General features: G+C 58.2%; 1 protein-coding gene across 1 annotated transcript; it reads left to right on the plus strand.

Annotated features, from left to right (window-relative positions):
• Positions 1-342: 342 nt before the first annotated feature.
• On the plus strand, positions 343-8,867 carry NES (nestin). Its single transcript, XM_004284546.3, has 4 exons — positions 343-1,282; positions 2,374-2,498; positions 4,299-4,372; positions 4,621-8,867. The coding sequence occupies exons 1-4, from the start codon at positions 500-502 to the stop codon at positions 8,358-8,360; spliced, it is 4,722 nt and encodes a 1,573-aa protein (XP_004284594.2). The 5' UTR covers positions 343-499; the 3' UTR covers positions 8,361-8,867.
• Positions 8,868-17,030: the final 8,163 nt, after the last annotated feature.

Here is a 17,030-nt window from a genome sequence, read left to right on the forward strand (position 1 = left end):
GAGTCTTAGAGGAATTCAGTAAGTGATAGCTCTCTTGGATGAGCTGAGTAACTGAGACTCGCACCCCCTCGCAGGACTGAATCCCCTGGCACCCCCTCCACAGGCTCAGTTCTGTGTATAATCTGCTTTTATCTGCGGTTCTGACCTTGCCTCACGGCCTCTTCCCCCTGAAAGCCACCATCGGATCGGATTCTCCGGGCATGGCTTCTCCTTTGGTTTCACTCTCCAGCATACCGGGGGCACAGGGACAAAGGCTGCCGTCGTTTCTCTTAACTCTAAGGGGTTAAGGCCTGGGTCCCGCCCCTTTTCCCGCCAGGGTGGCGGGAGTATGAATAGCCTCGCTCCCACTCCCGACTCTCAGTCGCTTCAGCTGCTCCTCGCCCCGCCCCGTCATTGTCCCCATCCGTCTTCTTTACCCTTCCGTCCTAAAAGCTTTGAGAGCTGCTGGCTTCTCCCGGTGCTTCGCCTCTCTCCACCTTCGGTGGGTCAGACGGGCAGGATGGAGGGCTGCCTGGGGGAGGAATCTTTTCAGATGTGGGAGCTCAACCGGCGCCTGGAGGCCTACCTGGCCCGGGTCAAGGCGCTAGAGGAGCAGAATGAGCTGCTCAGCGCGGAGCTCGGGGGTCTCCGGGCACAGGCCGGGGACGCCTCCTGGAGGGCCCGTGCCGACGACGAGCTGGCGGCCCTGCGGGCCCTCGTCGACCAGCGCTGGCGGGAGAAGCGCGCGGCCGAGGTGGCGCGCGACAACCTGGAAGAAGAGGTGGAGGGCGTGGCGACCCGGTGCCAGCAGCTGCGGCTGGCCCGGGAGCGGACCGCGGAGGAGACGGCCCGCAGCCGGCGCGCGGTCGAGGCCGAAAAGTGCGCCCAGGCCTGGCTGAGCACCCAGGCGGCGGAGCTGGAGCGCGAGCTGGAGGCTCTGCGCGCGGCGCACGAGGAGGAACGCGCGGGCCTGAACGCTCAGGCTGCCTGCGCCCCCCGCGGCCCCGCTCCGCCCCGCGGGCCCCCCGTGCCGGCCCCCGAGGTTGAGGAGCTGGCGCTGCGGCTGGGCGAGGCGTGGCGCGGGGCAGTGCGCGGCTACCAGGAGCGCGTGGCGCACATGGAGACGTCGCTGGGCCAGGCCCGCGAGCGGCTGGGCCACGCGTTGCAGGGCGCCCGCGAGGGTCGGCTGAAGCTGCAGCAGCTCCAAGCGGAGCGCAGCGGCCTCCAGGAGCGCAGGGCCGCGCTGGAGCAGAGGTTGGAGGGCCGCTGGCAGGAGCGGCTGCGGGCTACTGAGCAGTTCCAGGTGAGGAAGCCTGGGGGCCTGGGCAAGACAAGGCTTCAGGAAGTCCCGTTGGGGATCAGAGACCTGGGAGAGGGAGTGGGAAGTGGGGGGTGTGGTGGCTGCAGGTTCAGGGGCCACTTCTTAGAAAACCATGCCTGGTGCCACTGTCCTAGACTTTCACAGCTCTGTGTAGTGTAGGGCTGGAATGATGGAGGTTCAGACCTCAAAGCACACCCCCTCGAAGGGCAGACAGGCACAAGACGCTGCAGCGGCCTCCTCACTGTCTAAATGGCACGTTCGTACCCTGATGGCCCCTGGACCCCTCCCTAGGCCCTGCCGTTGCTCAGAAGATGCTCAGAACTTTCCCTCTCAGTGCTGATCTGACGGTCTGGCCACTCAAGAGTCTGCAAGTTCCCGGCTGCCCTCCTCCCCCCTGACAGGAGAGGGTGAGGGGCCCTGGATGGGGAGCCACCAGCCCTTCTCTCCCTTGTCTGGGCTTTTCGGCTCCTGAGCACATTCCAGAGGCCTGGGACAGCTGCTCCCCCTCACACTGCGCAGATGTGACCAGCAGCTGAGAAAACAGCCTCCTGCCTGGGCCAGACAGAGGTCTCACCATGACCGCCCCCCCTTCAGAGGAGAAAGATTCCAGAACATGTGGGAAGTGGAGGGGGTGGGGGCCTAGCATGGGGAGCAGGAGACAGTGACTGGGACCCGGGCTGTTTGGCTTCCAATCCTGCAGGCTCCAGGCCTGGTGATTAATTGTTTTTCCTTCTGCTTCCACTTTTTTCCTTCTCCTCTCTGTAAGCCGTCTCCTCTCCTCCCTCACCTCCCCCTTCCTGTGGGAGCTGAATTCTGAGCAGCATGTGCTACCATTTAATCAGCATCTTCAGAGGAGGAGCCAGGCCGTGGGAGAGGGCTGAGAGGGGCCGCTGTGCTCTTCTCGGGGGCTTCAGGAGGGGTTCTCTGGGCGGGAAGTGGGGTAGGGGAGGCAGGAATCTGCTCTGCAGAGAAGTTAGGGAGCAGAAGATGCTGCTGCAGCAGCCCATGGGGATGCAGGTAAGTTAGCAGAAGGACCCCGTCCCTTCACTGACTGCCTCTGGCTTGCTCTGCAGCTGTCCGTGGAGGCCCTGGAGCAGGAGAAACAGGGCCTACAGAGCCAGATCGCCCAGGTCCTGGAAGGTCGGCAGCAGCTGGCACACCTCAAGATGTCCCTCAGCTTGGAGGTGGCCACATACAGGTACAGGTTGACCCTGACCCATGCAGGCACACAGATGCACACATCCATGCAGGGGCAGACTCCTGGGCTGAAGAGGCCCAGAGCCACGGGTGGTGGAGGCTCTGCCACCGCTCGGTCCTGTGACTCTAGGCCGATCCCTTCCACACCACGATGTGTGCCGCCTACGCCCACCTGCTCTCTCGTGGGTTCAGGACCAGAGAACCGTCCCGTGCCCAGGAGATCCCCCAAGGAGAGGTGACAGAGCTGAGTGGGACAGCCTCAAAGGAGAGGGCTGGACACGTGTGGGTCATCCAGATCCAGAACCTTACCCCAAGGGGCTGAAAAGCCCAGTCTCTGTGTGTGTGCTCACACAGAGAGGGTGATGTCCTTGAGCAGCCTCGGGAAGAAGGAATTGCAGGTGTGGGCCGGTGGCACTGACTTGCCACCTGACCTGGGCCTCAGTCTCCTTGTCGGGAGGATGGGAGATGGGCTGGGTGACAGCCAAGGTCCCTTCCATCCTGAGTGTCCTGGGGCCTGGCTTCTCTCGAGCCTTGGCCCTGCCCAGCCCTTCTACTGACCGCATTCCCTGTTGGCTCAGGAAAGGTTGAGACCAAGGAAGTGCTGCTTCTCTGGCTCTGTGGCCTTGGGCAAACCCAGTTTCTGGGAAACTGGCCTGGTTAGCCAAGGACCCACTGATGAAGCCTGAGGAAGGGGCTTTGCTACTGTGAAGGGCTGCGTACCCCAAGCCTGCAGGGTGGAGCCAAGGCTAGATGGGCTATGAGGACAGTGCCCCCAGAATCCACAGGAAAAACAAAAGCAGGGGCCCTGGGACAGGTTAAGGAGGGGAGGGGAGGCCGGGCCCAGAGAGGGAAGGGCGGTGAGGATCTAGGGATGAAGAAGAGAGGGCCTCCACCTCCAGGGGGCACAGAGCTCAGGGGGCATGACGCTGCATCGATCGAGAAGGACAGAGGTGAGACCATAGAAAACACTAACCGGACTCAGAGATCATGAGGAAGAGCACAGAGGAGACAGATGTTCAGGATAACTCGTTTAATTGATTGGTCCTCCCTCCCCCGCAATCGGGCCCCTCCTCCTCGGTCCCCATGGGGCACTAAGGCAGGGGCATGTACACGAAAACCTCCATTGCCCTGAAAGGCTTGGGATCCAGAGTACTTAGAGATCCCAAGATGAGGGCCTTGACCCCTAAATCAAACCACTGAGGGGAAAGGACTGCGCAGGCTTAACCTGGGTTTTGAGGCATGAAAAGGATTTGGAGAGAGGGAGCTGAATTCATTGGCTTTTGTCTGGAACCAGCTCTGGGGGCCCTGGGGGAGAAGGAGGAGGGAGCCTATCCCATGGGAACGGCCTGAGAATTCCCACTTCCCCTGGGAAGCCCCCTACTCAGACCCTCCAGATGGCAGTGTGGACAAAGGCAGCAATTAGCATGAGAATCGGCCCCCCACACGGAGGATGAGGTCATAGGCCTGGGGTTGGGAGGGGACTAGTCTAAGCAATGTGTGGGTGTGTGTGTACACTGTGTCGACTGTGTGGGAATCTGCTTGTGTGTCTGTGAGTCCAGCTGTGTGTCCCAAATAAGTGTGTGACTCCGTGTGACCAAATGGGTGATATCTGTGGGATGTGACCATGTGATTTCATGTGCAGAGCCAAGTATGCGTGTGGCTTTTGTGTGATAGTGGTGAAAATGAAGAGATAGCCTGCCAGGCCAGGGACGCGCATGCTCAGCTGTGACTTTTCCCTGGCTGGCTTGCCGGCTGGCCTGTGGGCAGAGGGCTGACCCAGCTTTTCCTCCCTTCTCCCCAGAACCCTCCTAGAGGCAGAGAACTCCCGGCTGCAGACACCTGGCAGCGGTTCCAAGGCGTCCCTCAGCTTCCTGGGTAAGAGGAGGGGCCAAGGTCCCCCCAAAACTTTACCTTTCTTTCCTCTTCACACCCAGAGCGATGCTTTTCCTGAAAAGCAGCAGTCTTAAGTCTTGACACCGTGGTCCTCCACGGCAGCGAGCATACTCTTAGCCCAGCCCATAAAAGGCAGGAGCAGGACCCTCTTGCCAGAAGTGGTAGCTGCTCCCCTGCCCCACCCCCAACCTGTATGTGCTGACACCGTTTCTTCCCCTCTACCTTTCCAGACCCTAAGCTGGAGCTGCATTTCCCTGGGACCCCAGAGGGCCGGCGTCTGGGACCTTTGCTTTCTGTGCTGAGCCCTACTCCCCTCTCCTCACCTTTGCCTGATACCCTTGAAACACCTGTGCCAGGCTTCCTGAAGAGCCAGGAACTCCTTCAGGGCCATGCCCCCACCTCGGCCAGCACCCCAATTCCGCCCACACCTCAGGCTCCCCGCCCTGCCACAGATGCCAAGATCAGAGCCCAGGATGCCCCTCTCTCCCTGCCCCAGCCACAGGTTGGGATGCAACAGGTTCCAGAAGCGGTGTGGGCTGAAGCCAAGGTGGCCATCCCTGCCAGCGTCCTGCCAGGACCAGAGGAGCCTGGGGGCAAGGAACAAGAGCCCAGTCCAGGCCAGTCCTCTGAAGATCATACCTCCCTGGCTCCAGCCCTCAGCCCTGACCATCCCAGTTTAGAGGCCAAAGATGGAGAACCCAGTGGGTCTAGAGGGCCCAGCAGATTCCAGGAGGAAGGGGAAGGACAAATCTGGGGGCTGGCAGAGAAAGAAACAGCTGTAGAGGTCAAAGTAATAAGCAGCTTGCAACAGGAAACATGGCAAGAAGAGGGGGATCTGGACATGAAAGAAATCCAAGACTCCCCGGGTCCTTTGGAAAAAGAAACTCTGAAGTCTCTGGAAGAGGAGTTTCAGGAGCCACTGATTTCTCTGGAAAAACAGCGCCATGAGACGATGAGATCTCTAGAGAAGGAGAATCAGGAATCTCTGAGGTCTTTGGAAGAAGAGAACTTAGAAACACTAAAAACTCTAGAAAAGGAGAATCAAGAGTTATTGCAGTCTTTAGAAGGAAAGGAGATGGAGGTAATGAGTCCTCTAGAAAAAGAGACTCTAGAACTACTTAAGCCTATAGGAAAAGAGGACCCACAGACATTGCAATCACTAGAAAAGGAGAGTCAAGAAATAATGAGGTCTCTTCAAGGAAATGTAGGAGCATTTTTATCTCCAGGAAAGGAAAATCAAGAATTAGTGAGGTCTCTAGAAGAGGAGAACTTTGAGTCATTGAGAGCTCTAGAAAAGGAAAGGCAAGAGCCACTGAGATGTCAAGAAGTAGAGAACCAGGAAGCATTGAGACCCTTAGCAAAAGAGAATCTAGAGCCACTGAGATCTCTAGAAGAAAAAGACCAGGAGACATCAAGACCTCTAGGAAAAGAGAATCAGCCACTGAGGTCTCTAGAAAAAGAAGACCAGATGACATTGAGCCCTCTAGAACAGGTGAAACCAGAGGCACTAAAGTCTCTTGGAAAAGACCAGGAGATAGTTAGACTTCTCAAAAAAGAGAATCAAGACTTATTAAGGTCCCTAAATGAAGAGAGTGTAGAGGCAGTGAGATCTTTAGGAACAGAGACTCTAGAACCACTAAAGCCCACAGGAGAAGAAAACCTGGAAATGTTGAAACCTCTAGAAAAGGAAAGTCAAGAACCACTGGGGTCTGTGGAAGGGAACCAAGAGACACTGAGACCCCTAGAAGAGGAGACTCAGAAATCACTGAGCTCTCTGGGAGGGCAGAGTGTAGAGGATGTGAGATCTCCAGAGGAGGCAGACAAGGGAAGTCAAAGGTATCTGGAAGAGGAAGAGAACGTGGAGAAGGGAGAGAATTCAGAGCCACCGAGGTCCCTGGAGGAGGAGGGACAGGAGCTGCCACTCTCTGCACATCTGCAGAAGTGGGAAGATACGGTGCAGGGGGGTCAAGAACTGGATCAGGAAACGCCCCCTGGGAGACCTGAAGTGGACAGTGCGGACGAGGCAGAGATGGAACCTAGGGAATGGGATAGCTTCGCTGGGAAGGGGGAGGCTGTAGACCGGGGGGAGCTGCAGCTGACGGCCACAGGCAAGGCCTGGAGCCCAGGTGAGGGGCAGCCAGGGAGCTCCGAGCCCAAAGAGCAGAGGGTCTCAGCTGAGGATGCCGGTGGGGTGGGAGGCGCTGAGGGCCTCCAGGACCCTGAAGAGCGGCCAGACCAGGTGGGGACCCCGGGCCTCCCAGCTCCCCAGGGAATGTCAGAGGTGTTAGAGCCAGTGTTGGAAGGTGAGGATGTGGACCCCAGCGATGGCCGAGCCTCCCCAGAGGTCACCTTGGGCTTAGAGACTGCAGGAGCGGAACAGGGACCGGAGCAGGAGGCGGTAGGGCTGGAGGACCCAGGCGGCCTGGCCAGAGAGGAGGTGATGGGGCCACCCCTGGGGGAGGAAGGTTTGGAGGCAAAGAGGGTGCAGGGCTTGGAAGGGCCCAGAAAGGAGCTGGAGGAGGCAGCTGCTCTGGAGCCAGAGCTCTCCACACTGCCCAGGAAGAGCAGAGACCCGCTGGACGCTGCCAGGGGCTGGGAGGAGTCTGAGCCTGAAGGCCCTGAGGAAGCAGAGGAGACGTTCCCTGCCGAGACCTCGTGCTGCGATGGAAGTGATACCCCTCAACCCAGGCCCTTGAGCTCCGAGGGGGCAAAGGAGGATGCCAAAGCAGTGCTGGGGCCACCCAGCCCACGGCCCACTGAGTCCTGCTCACCCATCCCAATCCCTGAAGATGCCCCTGGGCCCCAGCCCCTGGCTGAGGGTAGCCAAGAGGCTAGCTGGGGGCTGGCAGGTAGGGCTGAGGTCCTGGGAAAGGTGGAGGGTGAGCAGGAGGAGATGGGCTCCGGGGGAATCCCTGAAGACCTCTCGGAGGAGGGGGAGGAGAGCAGAGAAGAGAGTGAGGCTGATGAGCTAGGGGAGACCCTTCCCGACTCCACTCCCCTGGGCCTCTACCTCGGGTCCCCTGCTTCCCCCAAGTGGGACCTGGCTGGAGAGCAGAGGCCCTCCCCTCAAGAGGAGACTGGAAAGGAAGGCTGGGGCCCTGCAGTCCTGGCCTCTGAGGGCCTTGGGGCCCATCCCTCAGAGGAGGAGGAGGGGGGAGATGAGGAGGAACGTGGCCATGACTCTGAGCTGTCGGAAGAATTTGAGGACTTGGGGACTGAGGCTTCTCTTCTTCCTGGGGTCCCTGGGGAGGTGGCAGAACCTCCGGGCCAGGTGCCGCCGTTGCTACTGGAGCCTGCAGTCTGGGACCCGGATGGGGAATCGGATGGATTTGCAGATGAGGAAGAGAGCGGGGAGGAGGGAGAGGAAGAAGATGAAGAAGGGGAGAGGGGGCCAGGGGCAGGGCGGTGGGGGGCAGGGCCCTCTGTGGGCAGCCTCCCGGCCCTGAGTGGCCCTCAGAGAGGGAACCTCCTGGGGTCTGAGACCATGGATGTCAGTGTCCCCTGGGATGATGGCTTGAGGGGTGCGGCGTCTGACGCCCCCATGACCGCCCTGGAGACTGAGTCCCAGGACAGCACGGAGGCCTCAGGATCAGAGGACGAGTCTGATGCTATTCCCCTGGAGAGGGAGGGCCAAGTCCCTGGCCCTCTGGGGACCCTCAGTGCGGTGGAGGACACGGGCTTGGAGGTAGGGGACACCCTTGGTGTCAATGGCCAGGGCCCCAGCCTGAAGGAAGAGTTGGAGCATGTGAATGGGGGTGTGGTGAACGGGCTGGAGCAGTCTGAGGGAGTAAGGCAGGGGAAACCGGGGCCCCCTGAGGGTGACCAAGGGAGCCCCTTGGAGGAGGAGGAGGAGGGGGGTGCCCTGAAGACCCCTTGGGCAGGGGCTCCGCTTCACCTGGGCCAAGGCCAGCTCCTGAAGTTCAGTCAGCGAGAGGGAGATAGAGACTCCTGGTCCTCAGGGGAGGACTAGAGGAAGAGCACCCCCTCCAAGCCCCTCCCTGCTCGGAGGCACACCCTTAACTTATCTCTTGACCCGTGGTTTCTGTCCGAGAGGCCTGGCTAGCTGAGGTGAAATGGGTGTGGCAAAGGGGCCCGTTCCAAGAATGCAGGCTCTGGGAATAGAAACCAGCCCCTTGGACCCTGCTCAGGGGGACATCCGGCCTGCACTGTCCCACGAGGCTGAAGCCAACTGAATCTCTGTAGGACTAGGCCCCCCCTTTTCCTTGCACTCCCTTTCCTCCCCATCCCATCAGCTGGAAAAGGCCAGGGGCCCAGTGGCTCCTCCATGGGGAGGGGGCCATGGTGGTCCATGCGCCAGGGCTCACCAGCTCTGCCCTTCTTCACTGCACCCTCATGGGATGTCTGGCTGATGGCTAATGGGGGTGAGGGGGTGCTCCTATGTCCTGACCCCCCATATGCCTGCCATGTTGTAGCCCCATCTGGCTTTTCCCTGCCTGAATAAAGTAATGCCTCCGCCTATAAAGTCTGGCCTCTTCCTTCCTCAATTCAGGGGGGCCTCAGGGCTGACACAGAAGCAGAGGAGACTGGGAGAGGAAGCAGGAGATGCTAGTGTGAGGGAGGGGCTGCCTCCTGAGGAGAGGAGGACCTGGAAGGCCTCATGGGGGAGACACGGCAGACAGATGAAGGCTGCAGGCAGCAGTGCTGGAGAGCTGGGGAGGGAGGGGGGTGTTGTTTGACCAGGGAAGGAGGGCCAGCCCCTGTGGCCTTGGCGCCTGCAGAAGTCAGGCCTGTCATCATCTCTGCCCACAGCGCTGATTACAGGGATTAAGCCTTGGGGCCACACTCCCCCGCGCATGTCCTCGCTGCTGGCCCCTCAGTGCCGCCAGCATAATAAGCCCCCTTGCCCCCAAACCCAAACAATTGTATGGCCTTGGCGTCTGCTCAGACTGGCTGGGTCAGAGCTGGGTAAGGGAAGAGGGAGGCCTATTCTGTCTCAGTCTGGCTGTGTGGCCTCAGGTCAGCGTTTAATCTCTCTGAACCTCAGATTCAGCCGCACAGCGAGGGATGCTGGGCCAGGTGACTGCGGGGCCTCCCAGGGCAGGGAGATCAGGAGGAAGGCTGGGGAAAGCCGGAGGGCTACAGTTTAGATCTTCGGTAGGACTTCCCTTCCATGCTAAAGCAGGAGACAGAGAAGACAGGAAAGTGGAGGTGAGGCCGGGATAGACCGAAGCTGTCAGGGGTGAAACAAAAGAGCGAGGGGGTGTGCTGATAACGGGTTAGATCGGGGGTCCACCCAGCCACAGCTTCTTCCCAAGAGTACCCCCCTTCCCAGGAGTTCTCTGGGTCCCTGTGTAGGGCACGGTGACACCCCCCTTCCCAGGGGTTCCTGGATTAGGCGGGGCTTGAAGGCCTTGAAGTCAGGATACCCAAATAGAAACCACTCCCCAGCTCAGCTCTGCAGGGAAGGAAGAGCCGGCGACACCTCTAAATATCCTGGGTGGGGGTGGGGCAGGGGCTGACAGACAAATGTTCCACATCTGGGGACAACCCCAAGGCCAGGGGTAGGCCCTTCCTTTCCTCGGGCCCAAGGCTGAGGGCAGGGGAAGATGAGAAGATGAAGTCTCAAGCCCTCTGACCTCAACTCATCCTCTGGACAAGGAGGGGTGGACAGAGGCCCCCTGACAGAACCTCACTGTCTGTTTCTCTGCCCATGCCTTTCTCCTCCACCTAAGAGTCTTTGCATTAGGTACCCAGGCCCCCTCCTCTGCCCTTGGGGTCCAGGATGCTGGCAGCCCTCCTGGCAGCCCAAGCCTCCACGATCCTTCCTGTACTCACTGCTAACAAGGCCATGTCTGCTCCCGCCAGGCTGTGGGCCAGCACACTGGCCCGAGCAAATAAGGCCCACTCCCTGCTCCTCTAATGGGACAGAGGAGACCTGTGCTTGATCTCCCCAGGCCCTCGGGCACCCCCACCTGGACGGGGGACCAAGGAGAGAGGCCAAGCCAAGCAGTCCTTCCCGGTGTCTGGTGCCCATCCTGACCCCCACACCAAGATCCCTGGTCCCCTGCAGAATTACCCAAACTAGCCATTTCTGCCAACAGTCCCAAACAGGTGGAGGGACATCAGTTAGACAGAAGTGAAGACTTTCTAAAAGACGTGTACGGTGGGTGGCGTGTTCTCTTTGGCAATGGTAGTCCATCTGCGCAGCAAGAGAAATGAGGGTTGGACAGTAACAGGGACTGTCAGATGCTTACAGGGCATCTCCTATGCGCCATGGACCATGCAGGTGCTGGGAGTCCAAGGTTCCTGGCCCCGAGAGCTCTACCTTCTAACCGAACAAGGGCTTCTGAGTGGAAATCATATTTGAAAACGGGCAGAGAAGGGCAGGAGGTTATGGGAGCACAGAGCAGGGGCCCCACCTGATCTGGGCTGGGGAAGGCTGGGAGGAGGAGGAGGTCAGGGATGGCTGCCCTGGGAACCTGAAGCATGAGCAGGAGCTGACCTGCGTGTTGAAGAGGAGGGAGGAGGAGGGAGGAGGAGAGAAGAGGAGGGAGGAGGAGGGAGGAGGAGGCGGAGGAAAGGATTCTAGTCAGAGGGAACAGCAGGTGCAAAATCCTGGGGCAGGAAGAGAAGTCTGGGCATTTGAGGAACAGAATGTAGGCTTGTGTGGCCAGAAGGTGGAGAATGAGGGGTAAAGTGTCCACAATAAGACTAGAGAGGCGCTGGGGGCCAGTGGGCCAAGGCCTAGCCGAGCAGCCAAGCAATATGGATTTCATCCTAAGGGAAGTGAGGAGCTTTGAAGGGTTGTAAGTAGTGAGATGACATGACCAGGTTTGCATTTTAAATAGAACCTCTGGCTGCTGTGTGAGAGTGGATTGGGGTAGGTAGGTGGGCTTCAGGGAGGCTACTGCAGCGGTCCAGGTGGGGGACAAGGGTGGCAGTGAGAAGGAGAGGAGGCAGGTAAGGGAAGCACAGTCTCAGGCCTTGGTGACCCACTGTGGGAGATGGAGTGGGAGTGTGGCAGTAGGGGCAGCTGGGAGTCGGTGGTCCCATCTTCTGAGCTGGAGAATCCAGCAGGAAATTGTGACCTCTAAGAGGAGCTGCCCTGGGAGAGGGTGGGTTTGTGGGGCCCAGGAGAGAGGACCAGGTTGGAGAAGAGAATTGGAGGGGTCTGGGGGCCCAAGGGTGCTCAGTAAACACGGACTGAATACATGAATAAATGAATGAATGAACGACTGTGATGAGATCAGACGACAGGAAGCACTTGGGAGGGTGGAGTCCCAGGGGAGGGAATGAGGAGGCAGCACCCTCCACGTCCCCCCCATCCCAGCATGAGGACAAGTGGGAGGTTATTCTGGGACCTCCTCTGGGTAAATATAGCCTCTGAACGGGGTGGGGGTAGGATGGGGGGGCTGGAGGTGACTTCCTCAGTTTGCTTGGGGCACTTCCTTATAAGGCTGTGCAGGCCGAGGCGCCTGGGAGGGTGAGGTCAGGGGCTGAGCTCTCCATTCAGCCCAGCCTGATGCTGTCCCCGTTGCTGCTGCTGCCGCCAGAGGCTCAGAGGAAATCAAAGGCCTTGGCTTTGGGTTCTGGCCAAGGAGCTCAGAGTGTGGCCTCTTAAAGGGCCCCCTCAGCCTCACGTCTATGCAGAAGCCCAGTCCAGGGGTGGGAGGGGGTGTTCTTCCAGGGTCCTCTCAGAAGGTGATGCTGGGGGCCTCGGTTTTCCCATCTGCACAATACTGCTCAGACTGGATCATTCCCTGCTGCTCCATGCAGCTAGGAGATGCTGCCGTCTAACCTGTATCCCTCCCACTGCAGGGTCTATGCTTCTTGCTCTGGCCTCTTGAGATCAAAGACTCAGAGTTCATTCATTGCTTCCAAAGGCCCTGGTCTCTCAGCTCCCCTAGTTTCCCCCTCTCGGCCCCTCCTTGGGGGACCAGCTGCTGCCACTTGACCCTGTGGTGTCACAGCTGCTGTCAGAAATGCCATCCTTGTCAGGCAGGGATGGAGGAATGTGATTTAATTTCAGCTGGAATGTGCCCTCTGGGGCTGCCCCTAGAAAGGGGAGGGAATGGAGACTAAGCCCACCTAAGCCCAAGAAACCCAAGAGGGCTCTGGGCTTGGCGACAGGCCCCTGGGTCCCTGTGAGGCCACCCCAGCCCACAGGGGATGGTAAGTTCCAGGACAGTGCTGCAGCAGGATGGATGGAAGTTAGACATGAGGGTCTTCCTAGGAGGTGGGAAAAGAGAAGGTGTCACGTGAATGCAGCTCCAGTAGATAAAGAAAAGACCCAGGGACCCGTTCCCGAGTCCTCAGGCCCACCTTAAAAAGACAAAGGAGAGTCTCAAGTGAGCCACCAGGGAAGGGACTTTTTGGCTCAGGGGCAGGAAGAGGGACAGAGTGGCCTCAGGTGAGGGTCCACGGAGTCTGCGACCAGAAGCAGAGGAAAACACGGCCCTCTCTGTTTCCACTCTCATGATCTGAAGATTCCATATCCACGTCTCCATCCACCCTGGGGGCCCCTCTCCCCTCTCTTTCTAATACAGCACTGGCACACCTAGATCATGTCTCTTCTCCAACAATTCAGAAGCAGTAGACTCTGCCTCCCACTCCCCACTCTTTCCCCAGCCCCATTAATCCAGGGTCTCCAATGTGGACATCCCTCCTGTAACCTAACTCCTGTTTCTCATGCTGTCGCCTCTGACCCTCTTTCCCAAAGGGGCAGACCTGGGCCCCCGAGTCCCAGGTCCTAGAGCCTCCTTCAGCTTTCTCCTCTTCCAGTCATAAGCTCCCCTTCCCCCAGCCTTTATTCACTCTCCCCACCCCATGACTCAGCTGTGGCACCAGAAATAAACCGAGGCAGGTGCCAGGGGGCCACTGTCGAGGAAGCACCTCCCAGCAGCTGTGGGCTCCTGCTGACAAGTGGAGCCCCAGGGTCCCAGGAGGGGTGGCTTGGAGAGTTCAATTTTGGGGGTGGGGAGACGTCTCGCTGGCTCTGGCTCCCTCCTCCATCCTCCCTGCTAAGGAGAGACACCCCCTCCCTGTCAGCCTCACTCACCACTCACAGACCCACTCTCCTTCCTCGTCTCCCCCTTCTCACCTCTCCTCTGTCTTCCACTCTTCCACTTCCTTTCTTCCCTCCTCCCTGGCCCCTTCCCAAGTCCTGAATCCCTTGATCTCTCCTGGATTCCCTCTTTTTCTATTCACCTCGTTTGCCAGGAAATTCTGTGTCAAAAGAGAACTCCAGTTCACCTTGATGGGGATAAAGGCACAGACAGACATTCTTGCCAACGATACTAAGAATCCTTAGATGCCACTTGGGGTCCATAGAACATGGGCCAGCGGTCTGTGGGCTGTTTCTCTTAAGGGCTCAAGTCCAAAGTGGTCAACCAATAGCCTTCCCTCTGTTAACAACTTCTAAAGACCAAGGAAGAATCATCAGGAAATAAACACAGAGGCCACAGGATCTACACACTCAGACGATTAACGAGAGTCTAGAGTCTTTCAGTTGGGGAATTTCCTCACATTTTTCTTCCATTTTCCTCTTTTCTTTTCTCTCCTCTCCTTCCCAATCCTTTTCTCCTGCTCTGTCCCTGAATCTTTCAGTTCTCCCTTCCCAGGAGGAAGAAGGCTGCTTTGCAGGAGGCAGACGGGAAGTTAGATCTCAGGAAGGACCTTCAGCCTGGGGAACAGAGGAACCTTTATACCGCCGGGAGAGACAGCACCTGGATCCTCACTCCATGTGGGATCTGACTGCAGCCCCTACGGAAAGCCCTCCCACCCACGGGGGTCTGACAGGCTGAGCATTTTTGGAAGTCTTTGGGAGCTACTGTGTCGCAGAAGGCAGCCAGGACAATGGGGCCCTTTCTCTCCCTGCCCAGGAGACAGGCCCACAGACAGGCTAGGACAAAGGCTTCAGTGAGGTCAGGGCAGTGTGTGGGAGTTATGGGTGGGGGGGTGGGGAGTGGGGGAGGAATGGGGAGGTGGGATGTGGGTAAGAGCAGCCTGGGAAAAACTGGGAACCCTGGCAGGTGGAGGACCTCTGGAAGGCCCATCTCCCTGGGCTCTCAGGCCCCTTTTCAATGCCCAAGCCCCTAACCCAAGCTGGGCCTCCTCTCTCTACATAGAGGGGGAGGGAACCCCCATTCTAGATATGTGGGAAGGAGGCTGGTAACTTAACCGTATACCCAGGGCACTCTGCTGTGTCCTGCAGGCAGAGGTAGATACAGCTGTGCCCCTACTCCAGCTGTCCAAAGAGATAGGGATGACACTCCATGAGGGGCCGATTCCCCCTATCCAGACCAAGAGAGGCCACACACACACACACACACACACACACACTGGTCCAGGGGTTAGATTCTGTGCAGGGTGCTGAGTCATCCCTGGACCAGCTCTCCCTTCCCCAGGAAGTCCAACAAAGCCAGGAGAAGGCTTCCGTTTCCGGCAGCCCTGCCCAAGCAGCTCAGCAGGTGTCAGGGGAACAGGGGGGATTCTAGTTCTTCTGGAACTCTCCTCATCCACAGATCAATGATGGTAGATCCCTGCCTACTGCTGCTGGGAGATTCAGTGAGAAAGCTGATGACAAGGCTGGGAAACCAAAGCCCCTTCCAGCTTACCACCAGAGTCTCCCCAGGAAATCCAACCTGCTACCTAAACTCCATCTCTGTGAGGATATGTTTCTCAGACAACCTCCCTTAAGAACCCAAGGACAGGGCTTCCCTGGTGGCACAGTGGTTAAAAAGCCGCCTGCCAATGCAGGGGACACGGGCTCAAGCCCTACTCCAGGAAGATCCCACATGCTGTGGAGCAACTATGCCCGTGTGCCACAACTACTGAGCCTGCGCTCTAGAGCCCGTGAGTCACAACTACTGAGCCCATGTGCCACAACTACTGAAGCCCACACACCTAGAACCCGTGCTCCACAGCAAGAGAAGCCACCACAATGAGAAGCCCACGCACCGCAAGGAAGAGTAGCCCCCGCTCACCGCAGCTAGAGAAAAGCCCGCGCACAATACAGACCCAATGCAACCAAAAATAAATAATAATAAAAAATAAAAACCCAAGGACAGACACTGCCCCCTCCTCAGCCTTCTCCTCTTCAGACCCCACCTTCAAAGGCCCACTTTGGTCTTGATCCACTTACAATTCCAGCTTAATGCTCTGACATCCCTAAAAGTGCAATGAGTGGGTAATTGCAGGGTCATACAGGATAAAGTGGGGTTCTGCTCTGGCCCCAGGATCATCTTCTTCTTTGCAGCTGCTTAAAAAACAGTCCCACTCCCTAGCCATGCTAGGCTGTGTCCTGTGGAGGTGTGGAGTGTGGGCGGGGCAGAAGGTGGGACAGGAGAGCCTGGGGCGAAGAGAGGAATGTGGTGGTTGGTGATTGGTTGGGAGCTGGGTCTGGGAGGTCAGTGTTGGTGTCTCAGAGACCAGCTGGTTGGGGTTTACATACCTGGAGAAGGCCCAGGATGGGCCTGGGCAGGGATGGCCTGGGAGAGCCCCCAGCTCCCCCCAGCAATCACCTGTCTTTCTCTGGCCTGTCTCACTTGTCTGGGTCTCTTCATGTTGCCCTCTCTAAGCTTTTTGCTGCTCTGGATCTGTCTCCCTATCCCTTAGGTTTATCAGGTTTTACAGACTTCTGCGAAAAGGAGTAAGAACTGCCCATGTGCGTGAATGTGGTGTAACCGTGGGCACAAGCAGAAATGTGTACACATGACAGTGTGCACACGTGTGTGCATGTGTGTGAACCAGTGTGGTTAAGTGTGAGGCTCTGCAGCAGTAAGATTCATCCCCATCAAGAAGACAGCATGCTGACAAAACACTTTACCAGGAGGCACAAGAAGGCACAATTCAGTGGACTGCGATGAGGTACACACACACACACACACACACACACACACACACACGCAGCTGATCATTCTCTCTCCACTATTCAGAGAGTGACCTCATCATCCCAATCTCCGCTGACTCACAGACCCCAGGGCCAGCTCAGCCTGGCCGGAAGTCCTACCTTCCTCCCGCCCCACAGCCCGCAACCCGCTTCCCTTCCCTGGGCTCCTCAGAAAGACAGACCCCAGCGCTCCCTGGCGGTATCCTGGGACTCCTCCAGTTCGGCTCCACTCACGCACGCGCACACGGCACTCTCAGGCTGACGTGTCTGCAGCCGCAGCGCCCTCTGCTGACCACAGCCTATGGGCCTCACAGGTCGTTCCCCAGATCCCTGCCCGCCCTTGTTTCCCCGTTCCTGCATCTCTGCTTCTTCTGCTGAAAGTAAGCCTTCTTGAAGCCTAACCCTCTGCGTTCCCTTCACCCTCACACCCCCTGGGAGAATCCCCTTCTGGGACCTCGGAATGGGGACACCAAAGCACCCACCTCTCTGCCTTCCTCTCCGGGCCCTCAGCCCCTCTACCTCCCCAGACTGAACTCCAGGTCGGCTTGACTGGACACTCTGGGCACTCCAGCTTCTTCCAAATATCCTCATGCTGTTCCCCAACCCCCGTGGGCTTCTTCATTCCATAAATACTTACAGGGCAGCTATTCTGTGCCGGGCATTCATATCGGGCACTGACATCTTGAGGATTTCTCTGATCTTCAGAAGCTAATAAACACAGAAGGTCTATTCATCCTGTGAGGCCCGGCCCAACTCCACTTTTCTCTCTCACACACAGAGGCATCAAAC

The sequence above is a fragment of the Orcinus orca genome, chromosome 1, assembly GCF_937001465.1.
Source record: "Orcinus orca chromosome 1, mOrcOrc1.1, whole genome shotgun sequence".
Classification (NCBI taxonomy): Eukaryota; Metazoa; Chordata; class Mammalia; order Artiodactyla; family Delphinidae; genus Orcinus; species Orcinus orca.